Below are 23,793 nucleotides of genomic sequence, written 5' to 3' on the forward strand. Positions count from 1 at the left end.
CTAAACTCTGCAAAAGAATGCTTCTTAATAAATGCTAAAAGTGATTTCAAGACTTTTATTTATATTAATTAAAAACATTTGCTTAGACAAATACATTCTGAAAAATACTGTTTGGAGTTTACTTAGCAGTTACCAAATAGAGTATATTGGCATTGCACTTTTCAATGTAATGTGTAGATTGTATTGCTAAATGGGTTAAATTCATTTTCACTTTTCCTAAAGTGGCAATATTGTGTTAGAAAAGAATATTAAATGTTTGACAAATATAATGAAACAATTTAATTCATCTGCCTTTTTTGATCATCTGTCAGCTAAAGTGTCCCAGTATTTCATTAAGATAAGCTTTTGGTTTCAACTTCTAAATGGCTGGAGAGTTTGATCCAGATCTCAGAATCTCTTATGTGAAGAAGTGTTTCATGATTTCTGTTTGAAATGCACTTCCCCTTGACTCTCCTATGTGTCATCAAGTATTGCATGTGATGCACTATTTAAATATAAGAATAGTGCGGGATCAGACTTCTTAAAACATCTTTGAAGTATGCTCTAGGTTGCTCATCCCTGTACAGTTTCAATAACTACCATATACTTTTTGTACCGCGATTAGAAAAACTGTACACAGCACTCATAATCATGTCTAAATTATGCTTTATACATTTAGTGCACAATTCATGACAGTTTTTAAAATATCAACACATTTTATTTGTTTTATATCTGTGTGTGTTGCCTGGAGAATAAGATTGCTATTAACAATATATATTCCTGAAGTTTTTTTAGAGGTTGCTTCCATTAGGTCAGCATCATTAATTATCTGTTGAATTACAATGTTAACCAAAATTAGTTTTTTAAACCTATGATGATAAAAAATATATAAGTACTAACCAAATACCATTAAATAATGCCAATTAAAATTAGGTATATACTGTACAAACCCTGTTAAAGTTTATTTAAAAAAATACACATCTACGAAGAGACGTTAAAACTGAGTGGTAACACAAAAAAGGGGTTCTTGGGAATGACCACAAGATGTCTCTGTTTCACAAGGTTAGCCTTGAACGTTTATTTCAATGCAGTGTATTTCTGCATTAAGAGACTATCCTAGTGTCTATTTTAATACCACAGGTTTTGTTTACATTTAATTAAAAAGTATAATTGATTAATATAAATATAAATATTAATAAAGTGTACTACCACATGTACTACATATGATTATAAAATATATATTATCAAAAACAAACAATGAAATATTAATTTCATTATATTTTTAAGTGTTCCAAGTGATGCCTTAAAACACATTATGCTTCAGGAGCACAACATAGAATACATTTATTGGAAATAAAACGAATTTGTTATAAACAAATTAGATAACAATAATTTTAATACATAATAGGCGCAGAAGAAAGGATGAAGGACACTAGAAATCAGTGATGCTGATGCTCAAGTGAGCTGGACATGGATGGCACTAGAATGGTACAGGACTGAAACTTCACACAATCAATATTAAGGCCAGACACAAAGCAACTTTGCAGCAAGACAGGTGGTAGCACAGAAGTCATCCCACAATGTATGTGTCCCAGGTAACCAAAATGAGTTATAAGCGGTACTGTTAATAGAGAGACACATCACGCATTCATGAAAACATGCAATGCTCCTTCAGGATGTTAGAAGGCATACAATCCAGCAGGTAGCTAACCCTCTCTGTGGAGAAAAGAGAAAAACCAGTGAGAACAGGAATGAGAATACTGGGTGTTTAGGTAAAAACATGGTAGCCAATGTCCTCTAGCAAGGGCCAGAATGCCCATGAATTACAGTGGATTTAAAGTCATCTCATGTAACTTAACATCAGTAAAACCAAGGAACTGGTTGTTGACTGTTGCAACACCAAACGGCTTCTGTGTATGGTTACTTTTCCTGGAGTGGACACTGAGGTGGTCCAATCCTACATGTACTTTGGGGTTCACATCAATGACGGATTAGACTGGTGTCGTAACACAGAGGAACTATATACGAAAAGGCACAGCAGGGTCTTTTTTTCTTTGGAGACTTTGTTTTTTTAATGTGGATGACATCCCTCAGTCTTCTACAACACTGTGATGGCCAGTGTCATTTTTAACACTGTAATATGCTGGGCTGATAGCATCACTTCAAGAGGCCAACTGAATCAACAAGCTAATTAAAAGGGCAAGCTCAGTTATAAGGCACACTCTGGACCCCCTGCAGGTAGTAGCAAATGACAGAACTACAACTAAACTGAGTGCCATTATGAACAATGCTGCACATCCTCTGCCTGGCACACTAACACTGAGGACTTTTAGCCAATAAATTATTCAGCAGAAGTGTGTATAGAAAAGCTAACGGGGCTCCATTGTACCAACAACAATATACCTACATAATATCTCACTGTAACTGTAACTGGAAGAAGTCTTGTTTCTTTTTAATTTTCTTCCTTTTTCATCCATTCTGTTGTGTTCAGACCATAATGTGTGTGTACAGTATATCAATCTATCTAAAAAGAAAAAAAAATGAACTGTGCCCTCCTTCTAAAAAAGTAAGCTTCATGGAGATTACCTTAGATATGTAGTACATTAAGGATATTATAGGTCTTGGGAGTGCAGGGACAAAAATGGCCCCAACCACAGGCTTCATTTACAGTGCTTGGCTGATAGTGACCTGGGAATAGGTTTTTAAAGATGTCTCATGGTCCAAGGTTAACTAAGAGCAGATTCAAAAACTAGTAGGCTGTATACATTACCGTTAAGTACAAGATAGGCCTAGGTTCCACAGACAGGATAAGGAGAGACAGGCGGTGAGAAACAGCATAACAGCTGAACAACTGTTTTGGGTTACTGTGGTGGGCAACTGAACAAGCCACCCCACTGGATAGACAATGGATCGGACTCCTATCAGGCTTTTGATGGTAGGAGTCTATTAACTTTTTGGGCACAAGCAAAACTGCATTTCTATTGATTTCAATGGAAAAAGTACAATAAATATAAAATTTTTTTTTTCAATGTTATTTTTTTAATTAGGTAACCTTTATTTTATTTCTATTTCATTATTACTGAAATGATGATCAAATATCTTTTTGTCAAAGTAGTGAGAAATCAAGCAAAATTACACCTTTTATTGTCTAACTAAAACAGATTACTATATGCAAGCTTTCAAGGCAATTCAGGCCCCTTCTCAGGCCAGGTGTAATGAAATTTAACAGTTTTTATAAGGAGTACTTACTGTTTTACATCTGTGTAAGGGGCCAAGCTTCTTTTCAAACAATGCAGGCAGCTGCAAAGACAGACAAGGAATCCAGATTCTTTAAGGCTAACAGAAGGCATTAGGATATAGGAACATCTAAAACATCCAAAGAAAGTTCTAGCCTTTTGAGAGTTCTAGTCTTTTGTCACAGGAGACGATGAATGACTGTCCTAACACTGCAAGTGATTCCAGTGAACCTTGGAAGGAATATAAAGCATCCTCCATACTAGAGGCCAGCTGAGCTTGGGTTTGAGATGATGGCAAATTCACCTTGCTTAAAGAAGGGACAGAGAGTAAAGGAGGAACAGGAGAGCAAAAGGTACAGCACTAGGATATACATATGTTGACCAGAAAAAAACACTTGAACATGAATGACCTGAACTTCTTTTGGAAGGCCCAGTTCTTTTGTTGTGTTGTCCCCTCTTCCCTTGTACCGTTTTGAACCCTTTGTTACGCTTTCCCATTTTACCTGCTTAAGAAATTCCTCTTTTCCTTGATACTTTGGCCTCCTTGGCGTCATTCTGAAAATGAGACCGCTTACAAGTGTACATGTTTAAAATCTACATTTACAGTAGATGTATTTGCTTCACAATGTTCTGATTTGAGTGCTCTTCTTTTGCCAAGATAGTGTAAGGCCTCCTAAAGTCTCCACAATCCAGGCCAGGCCTTCCCTGCCTGCCCAAAATTGGCATCACCTCAAGTAGTTTGACCTCCCTATTCCACAGGGAGGATCTGGCCTACCAGCCCCAAAATAAGGAACTGCCTTTAAAGTTAGAAACAAACTCTATATGGTCCACAAATCTATTTTAAAAATTACTATCTTTCTTAAAGTTAGTGATACGGGCAATAAAGGAGGATACTTCTGAAAGTTTGCTCACTACCTCTTGTAAGCACTTCAAATAATATTAGGAGGCAGAATACCATTCAAAGCTGCATGACATCAATTGTATCTACCTTGCCCAATGATCTTTCAATTCTTTGACTTAGCTTACACTGAGCAACTCCTAAGTAAACCATTTTTATTTTTTTTATGAGTGGTCCATTCTGTTCTGTTCTCTAGAGAAGGGTGTGAGACCTCCTAAAGGCTCCATGAGCCAAGACAGACCTTCCCTGCCAGCCTAGAATTGACCTTACCCTAAGCAGTTTCACCTCCCAACTTCACAGGTTGATATAGTAGTCCCAAAATATGTTTAAAAAAAGTATAAGTTCAAAGTTTAAAAAAAAACTCTATAAAGTTCAAAAATGTATAAAATAAACAAAAATGCTCTTCTAAGGAAAGAAACTGTACAACCTTTGGGCTAGAGAGAACAAGTCACAGAGCAGGATCTTAAAAAGAACAAAAATAGCAAAAAAGAGGCAAAAGAGAGTTGAACAAGTTCCAATACACAATCCAAATATCAAAAACCAAAGACAGAAGCTAAAAAATCAAAATACCAGAAAATCTAATACTCACTGTAATGCACTCAAAAAAAACTTCAATGATGAACTCTAAAGATAAAGGCTGAGACTGGTGCTTAAGAGATGATATCAGGATGACCTCTGTAACAAGACAAAAGGTTCAAGATAAAGGGTCTGGAGCACCCAAAGGCAAGCCCCATACTGAAGTAATTAAAATGCTCAAAATAGAACACATGGTAAAGCACAATGAATATCCCAGTTATTCTGTTCAAGATGGCGTCATTTCCTCTTCTGGGAGGAAGAGGTGGGTCTAGGTGGTCTGATCCCAGAAGTGAGATTAGAGTGGGAGAGTGGTCAATCCTCCTTTCCGCAGAGGGGAGAGGAGAAGACAGCATTATTAGACAGTACCTCTCGTGTCTCAGCAGCAAATTACACTCACTTAAGCCTTTAGGTTGCTCCCCAAGCACACGCGTGTGACACCACACATAGAAATTAAAGTGCATATTGAGGAAATATTACCAATAAAACATAAATTAACATAATAAGCATATGTAAAAATGCTTGAATTTATACAACAAAGATATAAAAAAGGAACTCGAACAGAAAACAGAGAAAATACACGAGCAGAAACATAACAAGCAGATGCTTTTAACTAAAGCGACTTAAACAGAAGGGCAACATAATCGAGTAAACATCAGTTTGAAGGACTCTTTAGGAACAGATGTCACAGGGCAAGGTTACAAAATCAATCACCACAAGTGAACATTAGAACATTAGAACACTCTAGACGAGAACAGGCCATTCAGCCCAACAAAGCTCGCCAGTCCTATCCACTTGTTTCCTCCAAGAAAACATCAAGTCGAGTTTTGAAAGTCCCTAACGTCTTACTGTCTACCACACTACTTGGTAGCTTATTCCAAGTGTCTATCGTTCTTTGTGTAAAGAAAAACTTCCTAATGTTTGTGCAAAATTTACCCTTAACAAGTTTCCAACTGTGTCCCTGTGTTCCTGATGAACTCATTTTAAAATACAAGTCTCGATCCACTGTACTAATTCCCTTCATAATTTTAAACACTTCAATCATGTAACCTCTTAATGTTCTTTTGCTTAAATTGCAAAGGCTCAGCTCTTTTAATCTTTCCTCATAATTCAACCCCTGTAGCCCTGGAATCAGCCTAGTCGCTCTTCTCTGGACCTTTTCTAGTGCTGCTATGTCCTTTTTGTAGCCTGGAGACCAAAACTGCACACAGTACTCAAGATGAGGCCTCACCAGTGCATTATAAAGGTTGAGCATAACCTCCTTGGACTTGTACTCCACAGATCGTGCTATATAACCTAACATTCTGTTAGCCTTCTTAATGGCTTCTGAACACTGTTTGGAAGTTGATAGCTTGGAGTCCACTATGACTCCTAAATCCTTCTCATAAGGTGTACTCTCGATTTTCCGACCGCCCATTGTGTATTCAAACCTAATATTTTTACTTCCTATGTGTAATACTTTACATTTACTGACATTAAATTTCATCTGCCACAAATCTGCCCAAGCCTGTATGCTATCCAAGTCCTTCTGTAATGATATAACGGATTCCAAATTATCTGCTAATCCACCTATCTTGGTATCATCTGCAAACTTAACCAGCTTGTTACTTATATTCCTATCTAAATCATTTATATATATTAAAAATAGCAGCGGCCCTAGCACTGACCCCTGTGGAACACCACTCTTAACATCGCCAGTTCTGATGAGGTTCCTCGCACCATCACCCTCTGCTTCCTGTGTCTGAGCCAATTCTGCACCCATCTAAAAACATCACCCTGAATTCCCACTTCTTTTAACTTGATGCCCAACCTCTCATGTGGCACCTTATCAAATGCTTTCTGAAAGTCCAGATAAATAATATCATAAGCTCCACTTTGATCGTATCCTTTTGTTGCCTCCTCATAGAATTCCAACATGTTAGTAAAACACGACCTCCTCTTCTGAACCCATGCTGACTGTTCAGAATAACTCCTGTCCTTGTCATGTGTTGCTCAATCTTATCCTTAATAATTCCTTCCATTAATTTTCCTGTGATGCTTGTTAAGCTTACTGGCCTATAGTTGCTTGGATCTGCCCTGTCACCCTTTTTATATAATGGGATGATATTTGCCATTTTCCAGTCCTTTGGAATCTCTCCAGTGCACAGTGACTTCCTAAAAATATGTGTCAAGGGTTTATATATGTACTCACTAGCCTCCTTAAGAACACGAGGATAAATATTATCTGGGCCTGGTGATTTGTTTGATTTCATCTTATTTAATCTGAGCAGCACTTCTCCCTCTACAATTTCCAAATCCCTCAGTACCTCCTTAGTAGTTGTGTTTACCTCTGGCAGGTTATCCACTTGCTCACTTGTAAACACCTCAGAAAAATGTAAGTTTAGGGCATCTGCTATTTCATTGTCTGTATCTTTTAATTCCCCTTTACTATTCCTGATGAACTTGACCTCCTCCTTAACTGTTCTTTTACTACTAAAATACTGAAAGAATCTCTTGGGGTCTTCTTTCGCCTTATCTGCTATATTCCTCTCCAACTGTCTTTTAGCCTCTGATATCCTTCTTAATGGTTGCCCTCATGTTCTCATACGCGCTACGGTTCTCTTTGCAGTCATTAGTCTTATATGCCTTATACAGCAGTTTTTTCCTTTGCAACTTCTTTTTTAAATCTTTATTAATCCATCGTGGAGTTTTTTAGTTTCCTATTACTTCCAAATTTAGGTATGTATCTGTCCTGCATTACATGTAAAACATTTTAAACCTGTTCCACTGCTCCTCGACTGTCTCCACATTTAAAAGCTTATCCCAGTCTATCCTACTTAGACTTTGTCACATCTGCTCAAAATTAGCCCTACTAAAGTTCAACTTAACAATTTTAGTCTTTGCATCTGTACTCTTACAAAATACTGAGAATTGTATTACATTATGGTCACTTGACCCTAGTGGTTCAATCACCTCTACACCCTCAATTCTATCCTGATTATTACAGAATACTAAATCCAGATAGGCTTCACCCCTTGTTGGTGCTTTAACATGCTGTGTTAAAAAACAGTTGCTGATTACTTCTAAAAACTCCTGCTCTTGTGCTCCTCCATCTGTAAGGTTATCCCAGTTAATATTTGGATAATTAAAGTCCCCCATGACTATAATATCCCCTGTAAACTTGCCTTTTGATATTACTAAAAGATGTGTGTTGAAATTACTGTCTGAATTGGGTGGTCTATAACACACTCCTAAAATGAGACCTTTTTCCCTAATATTTTCCAGGCGAAGCCACATGTCCTCACTAAGATGGGGCTCATCATCCAACTGAAGATGACTTACATTTAATTCCTGTTTGGCATAAACAGCAACCCCACCTCCTTTTCTGTTCTGTCTATCCTTCCTAAAAAATGTGTATCCCTCTATGTTACACTCATCCCCATCTTTGTTATTTAGCCAGGTTTCCGTTATTGCTATAATATCATAATTGTGCTCTGCTACATACAACTCCAACTCACTTACCTTATTTTTGATACTTCTAGCATTAAGGCAAGCTATTTTTAATGTGTTAATCCTTCTATCTTTACGTGTTTGCTTAAAATTTACATTACTATGCATTTTTATTTCTACACCATTGTTTGTTCTTCCATGTATAGATCTAAATCTGGCCTGTCCTAAACTCCCTGCCCCCATTCCCTAGTTTAAACAATCCTCGACTAGCCTACACATACGCCTCCCCAATACATTGGTGCCCCTCCGGTTCAGATGTAACCCGTCACGGTGGAACAGGTCCCATCTGTTCCAAAAGGAGTCCCAATGCCCCATAAACCTATACCCTTCTACCCTGCACCAAGATTTGAGCCACGCGTTAAGCCTTCTAATCTCCTCAATCTTACCTGGACTGGCGCGTGGCACAGGCAGAACTTCGGAGAAGACTACCTTGTCAGTTCTGCTCCTCAGCTTGGTACCTAACTCTTTGAATTTGGATCGCAGAACTGACAGACTACCCTTATGTATGTCATTTGTTCCAACGTGGACAATGACAACTGGATCCACCCCCGCTCTGGCCAAGAGCCTATCCACCCTTCCAGGAGGTCTCCCACCTGTGCTCCCGGAAGGCAACACACGTGAGACTCTCTCTCTCTGGAGCACACCTGCTTCAATCCCCTAATGATTGAGTCCCCAACTATCACTACCTCTCTCTTTTGGGAACTGGTTTTGAGGTAGCCCGTTGGGGCTCCTCAACCCTGCCTACCACCTCAGAATTATCAGAGTCACCGTCCAGCTCCGCCAGGACATGATAAGGTTAGACACTTCTAATTCTGGGGTTGATCCCGGACAGTGTGCACCCTTTACCTTACGCCTTGTGACCGTGACCCACCTATTCCTACCTGTCTGGTCTGGAATCTCCTCCCGCACCACCTTAGGGGTGCACACTATCTCTAAAGGACACCTGGGCCAAGTCCGCCAATTCTCTATTACAACGCAGGTCAGCCAACTCCTCCTCCAGTTCAGCTACCCTGAGCTCGAGGTGCTGGATCAGCTGGCATCTCTTGCAGATGTAGCCCTCATAGACAACTGGCTCTTCCAAACCATCATCTAAAAAGTCCAACATCCAACAGGACTTGCATTGCACTGGCCTCATTATTAAAATTTGATTTGGGATTACTAAGCTGCCTTAACTATATTTTTTTTTCTTAAAATTAAATTTCTTCTTCTTTCAGCTGCTCCTTAACTTAAATGGTAACACTAAGATCTGCTACAGATATTTTACACCTTTTCCCCTTAAGCTCCTGTACTGTTCTCCCTCTCAGCTGCCTGCTTTTGCCTTTCTATGAGGTTAACTTTACTTTTCTCTCTCTCTCTCTAACTTTGCGCTCCTCTTACTTATAAGCTCTTCACTGCACTGTTTGTATTCCCCCGTATTAATGAACCAATACGCTGTCGCCCACTTAACTGTTCTGCCTCTGGACCGCTAAGGACTGTTTAATCTAAAATAAACAAATAAATAAAACTTTACTACCTTATTTGCTCCTACTGCTCCTTGTGCCTGATCGGTGTCTTAACGCAGGCCGCTTACCTGCGCACTACTGAGTTTCCACCTTTTACTGCTTTGAAGTCAGCCGCGGCCTTTTTTTCTTTTCCTTTAAACTAAGGAATCGCTGTTACGACAACGCGGTTATTTATTTACAAATGCCGATATCAGTTACTACTGCTTTCTACCCTGCCGCCTCGATGCTAATTCAAATACAGATAACAAGAAAGAACAAGTACAAATAACTTTTCCAAGCGCACTTCCAAATACCCAGCTACTTTTGCTCTTGTGCGGGCGAAAAAAAAGCAAAAAAAACCCTTCTAAAGGGAAAAAAAGCTTTAAAAATTCCCACACGGTTCCTTAGCAGGCAACCAAAACCCAAGTTTTTAAGAGCAAAATGTCTTTTTTTTATTTTAAATCTCACACCACAGAACAAACCAACAACTCTCAATAGACTCTAGCGTTTACAAAGCACACATGACTCTCCATCTCTATCTATCTAGTGAAGAGTTCAAAACAAATACAAGCTACAGTTCCTACATTCCAAAAATCTAACAACTAGTATCAGTTAGACAGGCATTCTTAAAAACCCCGAGGAAATCAGAACTTGACATGGTGGTGGGGAGCTCTTTCTCTCAGCTAGACATTACGTAAAAAAAGAGTTTGGATTGACATTTCATGCCACGCAAAGGTGGCATCACCAGATGTCGTTCATCAGCAGACCTGAATGGTCCAGAAGGAATATAGGAACTCACAAGTGACTCCACATATATAGGTGCTAACCTATTAACTACTCTACAAGCAAGTTTAAAGGAAAAGTAGCCAATGAAGTGCATTTCTCCAACATTAGTTGATTGAACACCAGACAAGCCTCTAAATTAAAAATACACAATGACCCTTAAGTGGATTAGATAGATAGATAGATAGATAGATAGATAGATAGATAGATAGATAGATAGATAGATAGATAGATAGATAGATAGATAGATACTTTATTAATCCCAAGGGGAAATTCACATACTGTACTCCAGCAGCAGCATACTGATTAAGCAGGTATAATAATGGATGCAAGACTTGCAAGTCCCCAAGCTAATGCATTATGTTATTAAAATAAGTGTTGAATAAAGAGTATTTATCATTATTATTATTATTATAAATTATGTTAACGCTGCTGCCTCACAGTAAGGAGACCTGGGTTCGCTTCAGAGGTACTCCCTGTGTGGAGTTTGCATGTTATCCCCATGTCTGCGTGGGTTTCCTCCGGGTGCTCCGGTTTCTTCCCACAGTCCAAAGACATGCAAGTTAGGTGCATTGGCGATTCTAAATTGTACCTAGTGTGTGCTTGGTGTGTGTGTGTGTGTGTGTGTGTGCCCTGCGGTGGGCTGGCGCCCTGCCCGGTGTTTGTTTCCGCCTTGCGCCCTGTGCTGGCTGGGATTGGCTCCAGCGGACCCACGTGACCCTGTAGTTAGGGTATAGCACGTTGGATAATTAATGGATGGATGGATTATGTTTTATTTTTTTAAGACTTCAGCCAAAGTAAATATGTGAAAAATCAAGGAATTAGGGTGCACGGTGATCCAGGGCTACTGCTGCTGCCTACACATTCTGGGGGTCCCACCCAGTGCTCACTACGATTAGTTTCTATATGTATCTTTGTGCAGAGGTGATCAATCCAATCCACTAGGTGGCACAGGTGGCATCACAGCATCACTCGAGGGTGCTGCTCATTGAAGTTAAGGGGCATACACTCCAGACACTGAAGGGGAGAAGCCCATGCTAATAACTCCATATGGGCTTTGATTAGCACTGTCTGTGTGGGTTAGGTCTGGTTTCTACCCACAGTCCAAAGAGATGCAGATTAAGTGTATTGATGATTTTAATTGGTCAGTGTGTGTTTTAACCATGTGGATGACTAGCGACTTGTCCGGGGTCGCTCCCGCATGCACCTATTGCTTCCTGGAATACGTTCCAGCTGCCTTAAGACCCTGTACTGGATAATCAGGTTTAAAAAATGGATCAATGAATTCTACAGTATAACCTGACATGCCCTAAGCAACTCTCTCTGTTGTATGTCACCAATCCATAAAACAGAGAAGCATTCTATACAGTTTCAATTAAAGATTAGTTTGCAATTCACATTTTCCTTGAGAGATGTTATTTCAATTTGCATATTTTGTATTCAATATCTGTGGTGGGCTGGCGCCCTGCCTGGGGTTTATTTCCTGCCTTGCACCCTGTGTTGGCTGGGATTGGCTCCAGCAGACCCCCATGACCCAGTAGTTAGGATATAGCGGGTTGGATAATGGATGGATGGATGGATGGAATATTTTTTTCTTTCAAATGCCTAAGATCCGATCCTGTTGGCAAATGAGAGGGTGAAATGGTAGTGTGCACATGCATGTGGCTTGTCAAAACAGCAGTGAAACATGTTCATCACATGTCATGCTCACCTCTGTGACAAAATATTTAAAAAAACACAAATGATGAAGCAAATAAATAGAAAACACTCCGACATTCAAATCAGTTAATTAAGACCCTGAAGACTTTGGAATGTTAGACCTGGCGTGCAATTTAGCATGTTAAAAAATAAGAATCTACTTATTTTGCCATAATGTTGCAATGTTTTCTGTTGTTTAAATTTCATTTATGTCATATGTATATATTTTTTGTAACTTTGAAATTTCGAATGTGTTAATGCAAGTGAAACATACCTCCTATTGCAACTTTATATTTAATAAAATACAACATTTGGCATGAGATGTGATGCAATTACATTGCAGTACAGTTGTTACATTAAATACAATTACCTTTTATGGTCCATTTCCCCACCCAGTAATCAGCACTTAAATGTCAAACTGCCTCCATGACTGATAGCTGTACTGGTTTAACATTTTAATTGACAAAAAAAAAAAAAACTTAAGGTCAATAATGGGACAACTAAACCACGGAAAAAGTATTTATCTATACAAAAATATGCCACATCTAGTTCAGATTGAATGATGGGAAAGAGTTATGCCTCACATAAGATTATTATAAATTTCTTCTTTGAATCTAAACACGAAGATAACAGACAGAAAGATCCATATTTGCCTTTATGTGAGGTAGCCAAGGTGAAATTGACTTCAGATGTTCAAAATGATACCTGGGGTGACATGTAATGGATATATGACTTCTAAATTAACAAAGGTGTGAGATTAATGATTTTTAACACATTTCACATGTTGTATGCCTTTTTCATTATCCACGGACATGTTTACCTACTATGATTTTAAACAATTGATGTAAAATTAATTTTCAATTTATACAAGTAAACTACTGTTGGATTAAGAGACTTTTATAAGCCATACAGCAAAAACAGACAAATGAGCCTTTGATTATGGGGCTGCTTAGAAAAGCAAACTAAAGTCCTCCTTGGACAGATATGCGCAGGAAATCAGATGGGATATACAGTAAATGCTGTCCTACTGTGGTGTACCGATTATGTTTCTCACCATTGACAAGCTTTTCTGTGTTTTAAGTAAGTAAAGCTGCGTTTATAATTGGGGTTGTTACGACTTATCTTTAATTATGGTGAAAGTAGTTTAAAAAGAACGAAATTAAAAACCTACAAAGCCTCGAAGGTGTAACTTTATACACTTCCGTAACCCAGGGCGATCAGAGCCTCCTAACCTTGACTTCCTCTTTTATTTCTGTCACTCGAGTCGTTCAAGCGTTCAGGTGAGATTAAACCTGTTGAAACCACGCCCATGCACGCTCCGCCCCGCCCCGCCCCGCCCAAGGCAAGCCTGGCAGCAGGACTAAGTAAGTCTTTAATAGGTGGACTACGGGCAAGCGGGGGCGTGATCTCTTTCTGGAAGTTGCAGCTGGACTGTTGGCAAAGAGCAACATTTTGAACTTCGTAAGCTACCCAGGCGAAAGGGATTTTAAATTGTGGCCGAAAATGGCAACAACCGAACCCATTTCGGACGGTTTTATTAAGACCGTGCTAAAGGCGGATTCAATGCATGTATTGGACGACAGCAGCTTGGCATTACCTGCCGAGCCGCAAATAAAAACTTTTACCAGGCATACCGGCGATCCGAACAGTCGTGTTCTGCAACAGGTTCAGCTAACCATATCCAGGAGAAGCAAGAAGGCACACTCAAACGGTAAGCGCTCTTCGTTCTTATGCACTCTTGGCTGGTAGACAGCACTAATGTTTATACTGTAAGGTGTCTATTTGTTTTTTAAGAATAGTATTCTACTATTTAGTAAGTAGCCGTTTTATATTTTCTTATGGCAGTTATGACTCTGATGGGTGTGACGTGCGGTCAGTCGAGAGAGATGCGCGCACTCTTCTTTTTAGTCGAGTACGCGGATGTTTTTTCTTTTGTTCTTCAACTATTACAACAAAGCCATTTATAAGCCTTCAGATGAACCTTGGCACAAATTACAAGAAGCAGTTAGCGTCTGTTTATCCTTCACGAGGAATAGCAACAGGAACGTGTATAGTGTAACTGCGAATTCGATTTCACCAATTAAAATTTTACTTTGTCTCACAAGAAATACAGTAGTAAAGCTAATATTCTTGCGCGTATAAAGTACATTGAAATGCACACTTGAATGTCAGACCAACAGGCAACACGACGCCACTCTGCGGCGTCCTAATAAACACGAATTCATCAAACTGCAGAACGGTTTAATTAATAGACCGTACAAATTAGTTTACCTGATGTACTCTAGTACTGTATCTGTACTCCCGTTCCATGAAACCATGTGGGAAAGAACCCCCTGACTGTTTACTTCTATTTATCAGTCAGACCTGTGCTCAATTACACTTTTGAAGCAGACCTTATTCCATAATGTTTCTCAGGTGGGTCTTTTTGAATCGAAGTTTTAGGATCGTCATACATACATAGGTAGTGTACAGTTCAGTTTTTTCCTTTTTGTGTGACTCTACTTGTGTTATTTTAATGGTATTTAAAACGTTTAGGAGAGACGTGTAACGTATTGTTTTAAAAAGGGGAACTCGGGAGGGCAGGGGAAAATTTTCAAGCGACGTTAGACACATGTTCCGTAGGAATGGGTACTGTAAGGCAAATTCGGTTTTCAAACGGCAAGGAATATGTTATTCATTGGAATGATACATTATTACATGTGTATAAACGGCATCTATGGGCTGACTTTCCCTCCTGGCTTTGTCTCTGCACTAGTAAGTGAATGTGTGAAAAAGAAAACGTACACAAATGCCTTAATGTGGTAGACAAATCATCCTAAAGCTATTACAGATCTGGAAAACTGGACTGATTGACATGTTTAACATGTTTATGTAATGACTACTGAAAAAAGAAGGAATGAGGGTAAATACTCAGAACTGCTGATTATTTCAGAGCAACTGAACTGTATTGAGCATCACAAAGTAAATTAGACACTGCTGGGGAATGAATGAATCTATCAGAACATTTTTGTTATATACAGTATACTGTAGTCCCATCAACAACTATCACAAAGAGCCTTTGAGGCAAAACAGGGTTATAATACATTGGTATTGACAGATACCATGAGAAGCTTAAAAGTATATATAATAGGGTTTAAACAGCTGCAATATTTGGAAATTGCAAAACAGTATACTTTAAAACAAAGTTAACAGCAAATATTAAAAGGAGCTACTGCATACAAATCAAACACAGCTATAGTATTAAACAGCAGGCAAGATACATTGAGCTGGGGCATTTTGCTTTTCACTTCTGTGCTTTAATGATTCATTTACACAGCCTAGCTGCAGAAATGTCACCATATAATAGGTTTTTGTATAGTATGGTATTCATTTATGTGACAGTGAGTAATAATTTGTGCTTATTGTACATTAATAAATTATTTGAAAGGATATACACTACTTTGCTTTATTTTGAATAATATTTTGGAGCATTAATATACATTAAAATATACCTAGTTCATAAAGGATTGTGAGGAGCTAGAGCATATTCTAGCAACAGGTTAAAAAGCTGGCATAAACATTTTCCATGAGGCAAGTTTATCTCAGGACACATTCATAAACAGCCCCTCTGCCCAAAAGTTGTCATTCACGCCAGGCAATTTAGACACACCAGTTATACTAACAGGCATATTTAACTTTAAAACTGGAAAAAAAATCTTACTTTAAACATAAAATATGGAGAAAAGTCAAGCAAAATGACACCTTTTATTGGCTAAAAATGTATTTTTTTACTGTTAGCCAATAAAAGGTGTCATTTTGCTTGGCTTTTCTCTACATTCATAATGACTTAACACGGTACAACACCCTAGTACTACAGACATAAAATATGGAGTATTTAAATTTGACTGTTGTTTATCTTAGTGTTTGCACTTTGATAAGATGTCACTAACTAATACCTGCATGTGACCCAGCAAGTGACCCTGCTTTCCCATAATCTTGTACTAAAAACGTTTCAGATAATATGTTAATGAGTATGCTGCAACATTTTTAAACCTGCTTAAACCATTTCAGTGCTGTGGGTGTTTGGTGTAGTCCAGCATACAGTTTGGTCAGAAACCAACCCTGGATGATGTTGCAGTGTGTCGGAGGACATTTGCACATACATGTGCATACTCAAACTCACATTGAAAATTAAAAAAAAAAAAAAAATGATAATTTTTAATGATAATAAATTGGTAATTAAAACTTATGGATATATGGATACCTTTGTGATGTGGGAGTAAGATCTGTATACCCAGAGCCATGCAGCCTTAATACATATCCTTGTGTAGGTTTCAAAGTAAGCAAACTGTATATGTGCCTCCCCTTTAATTGTAATTTATATTATTTCTGGATTTTTCTTTTCATTTCTTCGGGAAAAAGTACTATAGAGGTGATCTCCCAACCACTCACCCACTGTTACAGTATTATGTTACTTAAACAGCTTATAGAAATATGTTAACAGCTATTCTGTTTGCATAAAAATAGTTAAACTTTACTTATTCTACTCATGCTAGGTTGAAATTACTTGATAGGAATAATGCATACTTTTTGGGTACCTTTATATAAACTTCTGGGTGGAGCCATTTGTGTTTGAAAACTTATTTGATTTTTGAAAACAAAATTTTCAGAAAACTGTTACCACTAATGTTTATTACTACTGAACATAGAATTTCCTTTTTTAACCTTGAATAAACTGCCTTAGTTGTTTTGAAAAAGCATTTTCATCATTAAGATTTAAAGTTTTTAGCTAAATTTTTGTATTTTTGTTTCTCTATTTAATGGGACCAAATTGTTTTTAAAAGATGTGAGGCCTTTTTACCCACACACAGGCCATTATTTTTCAGATAAAGTGGATTTAAATAAATTGTTTCCCTATAGAATTAGAAGCCATAATTCACTTTTCTTAGCAATTTATGTTCTTTTCCATTCCGGATGCAATGATGATATTGAAATACTTCCTGTTTATGTAAACAGTTACCTGCATGAAGAGCAAAAAATGCTCAATCTGGCCAGGGGAGATTTTCTTAAGTAAGCTATCAAGTGGGTATTTGTCTGACTAACAAGTGTTTCGTTACTTGATAATTTGACCTTTGCTAGTTTAACTTTACTCCATAAGGACATTTTAAGAATTATACTTCTTCCTGAAGTAGATAGATAGATAGATAGATAGATATATACTATTAATATTTTATGTTTTTTGCCTTATGCCCATTAATAATTTTATTTTGTAAAAGACCATATGTTGTTCTAAAACCTGCATATACCTTTCAGCATTGATGGTGCCTTTCCAGATGTGCATTAATGTACCCCCATACCATCAGAAATGCAGGCTTTTAAACTGAGTGCTGATAACAAGCCAGATGGTCTCTCTCTTCTTTAGTTTGTAGGAAGTGGTGTCCATATTTTCCAAAAAATAATTCAAATTTCTATTTCTCTGACCACATAACAGTTTTCCACTTTGCCTCAGTCCATTTTAAATGAGCAGCGTTTCTGGATCCTGTTCACATATGGCTTCCTTTTTGCTTTAACCAGCATTTGTGGATGGCAGGGCGAACTTTGAACATAGACAATGATTTCCGAAAGTGTTCCTGAGCGCATGCAGTGATTTCTATGACAGAAATATGCCTGTTTTGAATGCAGTGCCCTCTGAGGGCACAAAGATCGCTTGCATCCAATTTTAGATTTATAGCCATTTCTCTTGTGCTCAGTGAGAGATTTTTTTTTGTTTTGTTTTTCACAGATTCTCTGAAACATTTGATGATATTATGTATTGTAACTGATGAGATTTTTAAAGTCTTTGCAATTTTATGTTGATTAACATTATTCTGAAATTGTTCCATAATTTGTAGGTGCTGATTTTTGCAGATTGGTGAACCTATACCCATATTTACTTCTAAGAGACTCCGCCTCTCTAAGATGCTCTTTTTATACACTATTATGTTATTGACCTGTTACCAATTAATTAATAGTTACAAAATGTTTCTCCAGCTGCTTCTTTATAGGAGCACTTACTTTTCCAGCCTTTTCTTGCCCCTATCCCAACTTTTTTAAAATATGTTACTGCCATCAAATTATAAATGAGCTAATATTTTTCATGAAATAGTAAAATGTCTCAACTTCAACATTTGAGCCATTTTCTATGTTCTGTTGTGAATAAAATATTGGTTTGTAAGATTTTCAAATCATTGAATTCTGTTTTTATTTACATTATACAAATCGTTCAAAATTTTTGGAATTGGGGTTGAGTTTGTTACATTTTAATGTGAGTTCTGTCCATTTAATTATTTTATGGTATTAATATGTAGCATAGGAAGTTATTTTAAAATAACTCAAAATGTATGTAGGATATTTTTATGAGAATCGGGTGAAGTTAAGAGTGGTGTACCACAGGGGTTAGTGCTAGAGCCTTTGCTGTTTTTAAATATATATATATATAAAATATATTCTTGTATTTCATCCATCCATTTTCTAACCCGCTGAATCTGAATCCCCTTTTCACATGACCTTTTGTAGGTCAGAGTGCAGGGTCAGCCATTGTACAGTGTCCCTGGAGCAATTTTTAGGTTAATGTTCTTGCTCAAGTGCCCAGTAGAGTAACGCTTGGGTAAGGGTTCAACTGGAATTATGAGTGACCTTTTGGACTCCAAGCTATATGAAAGATATGGAAGTGAGATAGAAAGCCCAGAGAAGAGCAAATAGGCTTATTCCAGGACTGCAAGGGATGAGTTAAGAGGAAAGATTAAAACATCTAAGCCATTTCAATTTAAGCAAAAGGAGATTAAAAAGTGGCATTGTAAAACTGTTCAAAATTATTAAATGAATTAGAACATTGGATCAAGATTGTTACTTTAAAATGAGTTCAAGAAAAACACTGGGACGGCTACAAACTTGTTAAGGATAGATTTTGCACAAATATTAGGAAGTTTTTTTCCCACAAAGAAAACCATTGACACATGGAATAAATGGCTAAGTATACTAAGTGCTATGCAGTAGATCTTTGGGGACTTTCAAAACTCGAGTTGATGTTATTCTGGAAGAATTAAGTGGATAGACTAGAGAGCTATAAGTATTTCAAAGTTATCAGGATGTTATTTTGAGACATCATAAAGTGCATATAAGATAATATGGTTATTTCAAGATAGTCTATAATAGTCTATAATTTATTTCAAGATATCTTAAAACATTTTGGGAATATTACTAAATCTTTGTTCAGCTTACAGTAGTGGTTTAGGTATAATGTTTGTGTGTTCAAAACTTTATCAAACAATTTTTTCTGAACTCCATTATCAAAAGAGTTAAATGAAAAGTATCATATCACACATTGTTTACCAGATATGGTGGAACCAGGTGATAGGTCAATCTGAAGTCAAAAAGACAAAGAGGAAAACATTATCTTTCCCTTGAAGGGGAAGTTTGGTATTTTTCAAGTCAGTTATTTCTTCACAAACATAAATGCATTTTCTGCATGAAATTATGTTGTAAAGTTAAATGTTTCTATAAATTTAAAAAAATATTTATGCTCAAAAATGACATGTATAAGCTATTTTACAATGTGTATGTAATCGCAAGACACAGAACAATACTTGATCACTGTCTTGGACATATTTGTTGCGTTTTTATGCTTTATGCCCCATTCCCCATTTTTTTAAACTTATAGAAAATGTTTACATCACAATTTTGCGTGGCAAATGCATAAATACCATGTTTGTGAGGAAATAATTTTGACTTGAAAAATACTAAACTTATCCTTTAATCACCAGTTTTTTTGTAAGCATGCCGTATCCTTTAATCATCAGTTTTTTTGTAAGCATGCCGTCATCTCCCAGGACAGTTGATGTGGCCACCAGGACATCTTTGTCACATTTGCGCCATTGTTCTCAGCCACTCAGAGGTCAGTGTTTCCACCATGTTTGTCACATTTTTTGCCTGATGTTAAAACCAGTTGTTATGGTTGATAATCTTCTTCTTCTTCTTTTGGCTGCTCCCTTTAGGGGTTGCCAAAGTGGATCGTCTTTTTCCATATCTCCTTGCCCTCTGCATTTTGCTCTGTTACATGCATCACCTGCATGTCCTCTCACACCATATTAATAAACCTTCTCTTAGGCCTTCTTCTTTTCCTCTTGCATGGCAGCTCTATCCTTAGCATCCTCTTCCTAATATACACAGCATCTCTCCTCTGCACATGTCCAAAACAACACAATCTCGCCTCTCTGACTTTGTCTCCAAACTGTCCTACCTGAGCTTATCCTCTAATGTACTAGTTCCTAATCCTATCCATCCTCATCACACCTAATTAAAATCTTAGCATTAGTTGTTATGGTTAGTAATAAACTGTATTAATTATTCTAGTTATCTTTACCTCATGAATAAGGCTCTTTAAATCACCAAATATCTAATTATTTTTTATTTAAAAAAAAAAGATAGCTTGTAAAATATTATCAATATTACTACTTTAACAGGTAGATATTGATGTTATATGGTACTTGTCATTACACGCTTGGTGGCTTGTAACTTGTCTCTTTTCCTTTTTTAAGCATGTTTAATGTAAATGTCAGTCTGGTTATGCATGAGTATGACACCGCCTCTGTGTTAGGTATGTTGTCTCATGGATACAGTAACTTCAAATTCAGGTCAGTCACTGTCTTTGTGGAGTTTCCACCTTAGTGTCCGTGTTTTCTCAGTATTTCTCTGTAAGAAAGACTTTTGTTAGGATGACTGATACCTCTCAATTGTCCTAGTGTGTATTTGTTTAAGAATGAGCCTGGAGTATGCTGGTATTTTCTGTGCAGGGCCTAGATTTATGTGGAATTGTAATTGCAAAACTCATGTCCAAAAAATGGGAGGATAGCCTTGTGGCAAAAAATTCCTACATGCATGAAAAATCTATGCCTGTGTTGGTATATAATGGGAGTTGAGCCTGGTGTCTGTTTATGTAAAGGAGAACCATTTACCACTAAAATTAAAATGCTGATATTTGTCATGTTAAATGTTTCGACGTATGTTCTGTGTTGTCCATGAATACTTTGCCATCATCTTACATTAAACAGTCAGTTTTGAAATTAAGGGGTTATTCAAAAGAAAGTACCTGCATAAACATAACTTTTATCATTTGCAACAAGTACATTGTAATCATTGTTTATTTTTACAGTTACAATGGCTTGAATTTCAGTTCAGTGCAGGAATCACATCAGTTTAAAAATCGTTCAGTTCAGAAAAAAACACTTCACAATTCATGCATGCCTTGAAAGTATGATGATGTGACTAATGCGCTGTGAGTTTTATTTTAGTTTATAGTTTCACATATTTCAGTTAAAAAGTTAGGAAAGATCCATCCATCCATTATCCAACCCGCTATATCCTAACTACTGGGTCACGGGGGTCTGCTGGAGCCAATCACAGCCAACACAGGGCGCAAGGCAGGAAACAAACACCGGGCAGGGCACGTACACACACACACCAAGCACACACTAGGGACAATTTAGAATCGCCAATGCATCTAACCTGCATGTCTTTGGACTGTGGGAGGAAACTGGAGATGCGGGGAGAACATGCAAACTTCATGCAGAGATGACCTGGGAATCGAACCCGGGTCTCCTAACTGCGAGGCAGCAGCGCTACCCACTGTGCCGCCCGTTAGGAATGATGACAACATTAATTATTTTTTAGTACAGCATCATGCAAAGTCCCAACTCATTAAAGGAACAGGGGCATTGCATTCATCCTCGAGTGGCAATATACATTGTTACAGTTGTCTATTCCACTATTATTCCATTTTCTAACGGTGCCTATTACAGCTGCAGTGGGTGAAATTCTGGAGCTAACCTTGAATGGGGTGCTTCACTCACACACACACACACACGTCCATAGTTAATCATATGAAGCCAAGTTTGAGTTATCAGATAAGTTTACCTGCATATCTTTGAAATTTGGGAAGAAGACTGGAGTATCCATAACAGACTGCACGCTAGCAGTGTCTGTTACAGTTTTAGCATGTTAAAAGCTGGTAAGGTTCAAGTAAACTGGCTGTCTCTGTAGTTGTGACTAGTCAAGCAGTGATGACGTGAGCTGCTGTCCTCGTATGTTCCTTCTAAAATAAAATTCCACATTGTTCAGACTACGTATATTTAGTTTATATACTTTATTAAAAGTTATAATGTTTTACAATTTCACTGAACACTTGAGCATGTCCCATAGTAGAGAAATGCTTACTTTTTAGAAACCTTTTAACAGTGAATATAATATGGAATTGCCAATCTAAACAAACACATGTCTATAATTATTAATGATGCACCAGTTTATTGGTAATAAATCTGAATCAGCCAGTTTTTGCTGAGAATGCATTGAATTGCAGTTGGCAAACTGAAATATAATTTATGGACCACTAGCTGGTTTTATGTAATGGAGAAAAAATGTAAGATGTTCGCTTACACAATATATTACTAGGTGTTCACCACTGCCATTTAAGTAAATTAAATGCCACGTGTAGTGCTTGTTTTGTGTGCTACTTTCCTATATAAAGCAGAACATTCCTTTACATCTGGGGCCGTAAACATGGCATGACTTTTTCCATGGTTTACTAAGTTAATAACTGAAAGAATGCTTTCTTTACGCAACAGTGCTTATGAAGTTTGCGTAGCTTTTTATTTAATCCACCAGCCTAGCAGATAACTTATAGTGATGATAACAGAATACTGTAATTATAATCATATCATGCAGCCATCATAAACATGCAAATTAATTTAGGTCTCTGAAATAAACTGATTAGCCTAATACAATTTCAAAATTAAATCAAACTGAAGTATAATGAATAGCATTAAACATTTACCTATTATTTCTGCTTTCTATATCCTCAGTATGCAAAGAATGCAATCTTACCATCCAATCAGTGCACTATGTCAGAGTTTTTTCATGCCAGAAACTGACTTGGGTCGGTGTGACCTATACTATACCAGTCTGAGGATTATTATGATTGCTATTTATCCTAATTCCATGTGTCACCCATGCTGTACATTGCTTTTCTTTTTTGTTTTTGTGTGCTTTTTTAAATCAATTATAACAATTGTGAAAATTTTGAACATATATTTTTTTAAACCTCCCATTCATTTTTTGAAGCCCTTGAATTCCATCACAACACAAAGTGTATTCATTTAGAACACAGGAGAACGTAACCTACATTCTACACTTATGACAGCATGTTACAAACTGTATTCAGCCACACAGCTTTGACTGTGGTCTGAACATATAAATCGGTATTTACTGTTAGTGCGTCATTTCATCTGTTCACTGCTCCACCTGGTCATTTTTCAAAATAGTGCAATCGCATTAGTGAAAATTTCTGAAACCGTTTAATCACGAGGAGTACACAGCAAAATTCATCCTGGTTGGTTTGAGCAAAATTTAGACTTGAAATAAGTAGCCAGTGGTTTCAAAATGATTCTGTTCTTCAGGTGAAAAAATAACTTTCACTTGGAAAAATACCGAACTTATCCTCTAATTGCACTGAAACGTAATAGACAAACATGGTGGAAACGCTCTAAGAATGGTAATGTAGACAGAAAACTTTTGAAGCATAATTGGCATTTTCAAAATGATCCATTTTACTGTGAACTAATCCTTATTTTGAGTAGAAAACATT

The 23,793-nt window shown here is 37.3% G+C and overlaps 1 protein-coding gene and 1 long non-coding RNA gene across 2 annotated transcripts in view; one reads left to right on the forward strand and one right to left on the reverse strand.

Annotated features, from left to right (window-relative positions):
• Positions 1-1,385: 1,385 nt before the first annotated feature.
• Positions 1,386-14,475, reverse strand: LOC120534239. Its single transcript, XR_005634710.1, has 4 exons — positions 14,409-14,475; positions 4,703-4,788; positions 3,229-3,279; positions 1,386-1,695 (listed from the first exon to the last, which is right to left on the reverse strand). It is a non-coding gene; the product is annotated as an uncharacterized LOC120534239 (long non-coding RNA).
• pkp2 (plakophilin 2) overlaps positions 13,507-23,793 on the forward strand; it is a 70,893-nt gene continuing 60,606 nt past the window's right edge. Inside the window, exon 1 of the mRNA XM_039761664.1 lies at positions 13,507-13,848. Coding sequence (XP_039617598.1) covers positions 13,641-13,848 — 208 coding nt within the window. The 5' untranslated portion in view covers positions 13,507-13,640. The remainder of the gene's footprint in view (positions 13,849-23,793) is intronic.

The sequence above is a fragment of the Polypterus senegalus genome, chromosome 8 (genome assembly GCF_016835505.1).
Source record: "Polypterus senegalus isolate Bchr_013 chromosome 8, ASM1683550v1, whole genome shotgun sequence".
Lineage (NCBI taxonomy): Eukaryota > Metazoa > Chordata > Cladistia > Polypteriformes > Polypteridae > Polypterus > Polypterus senegalus.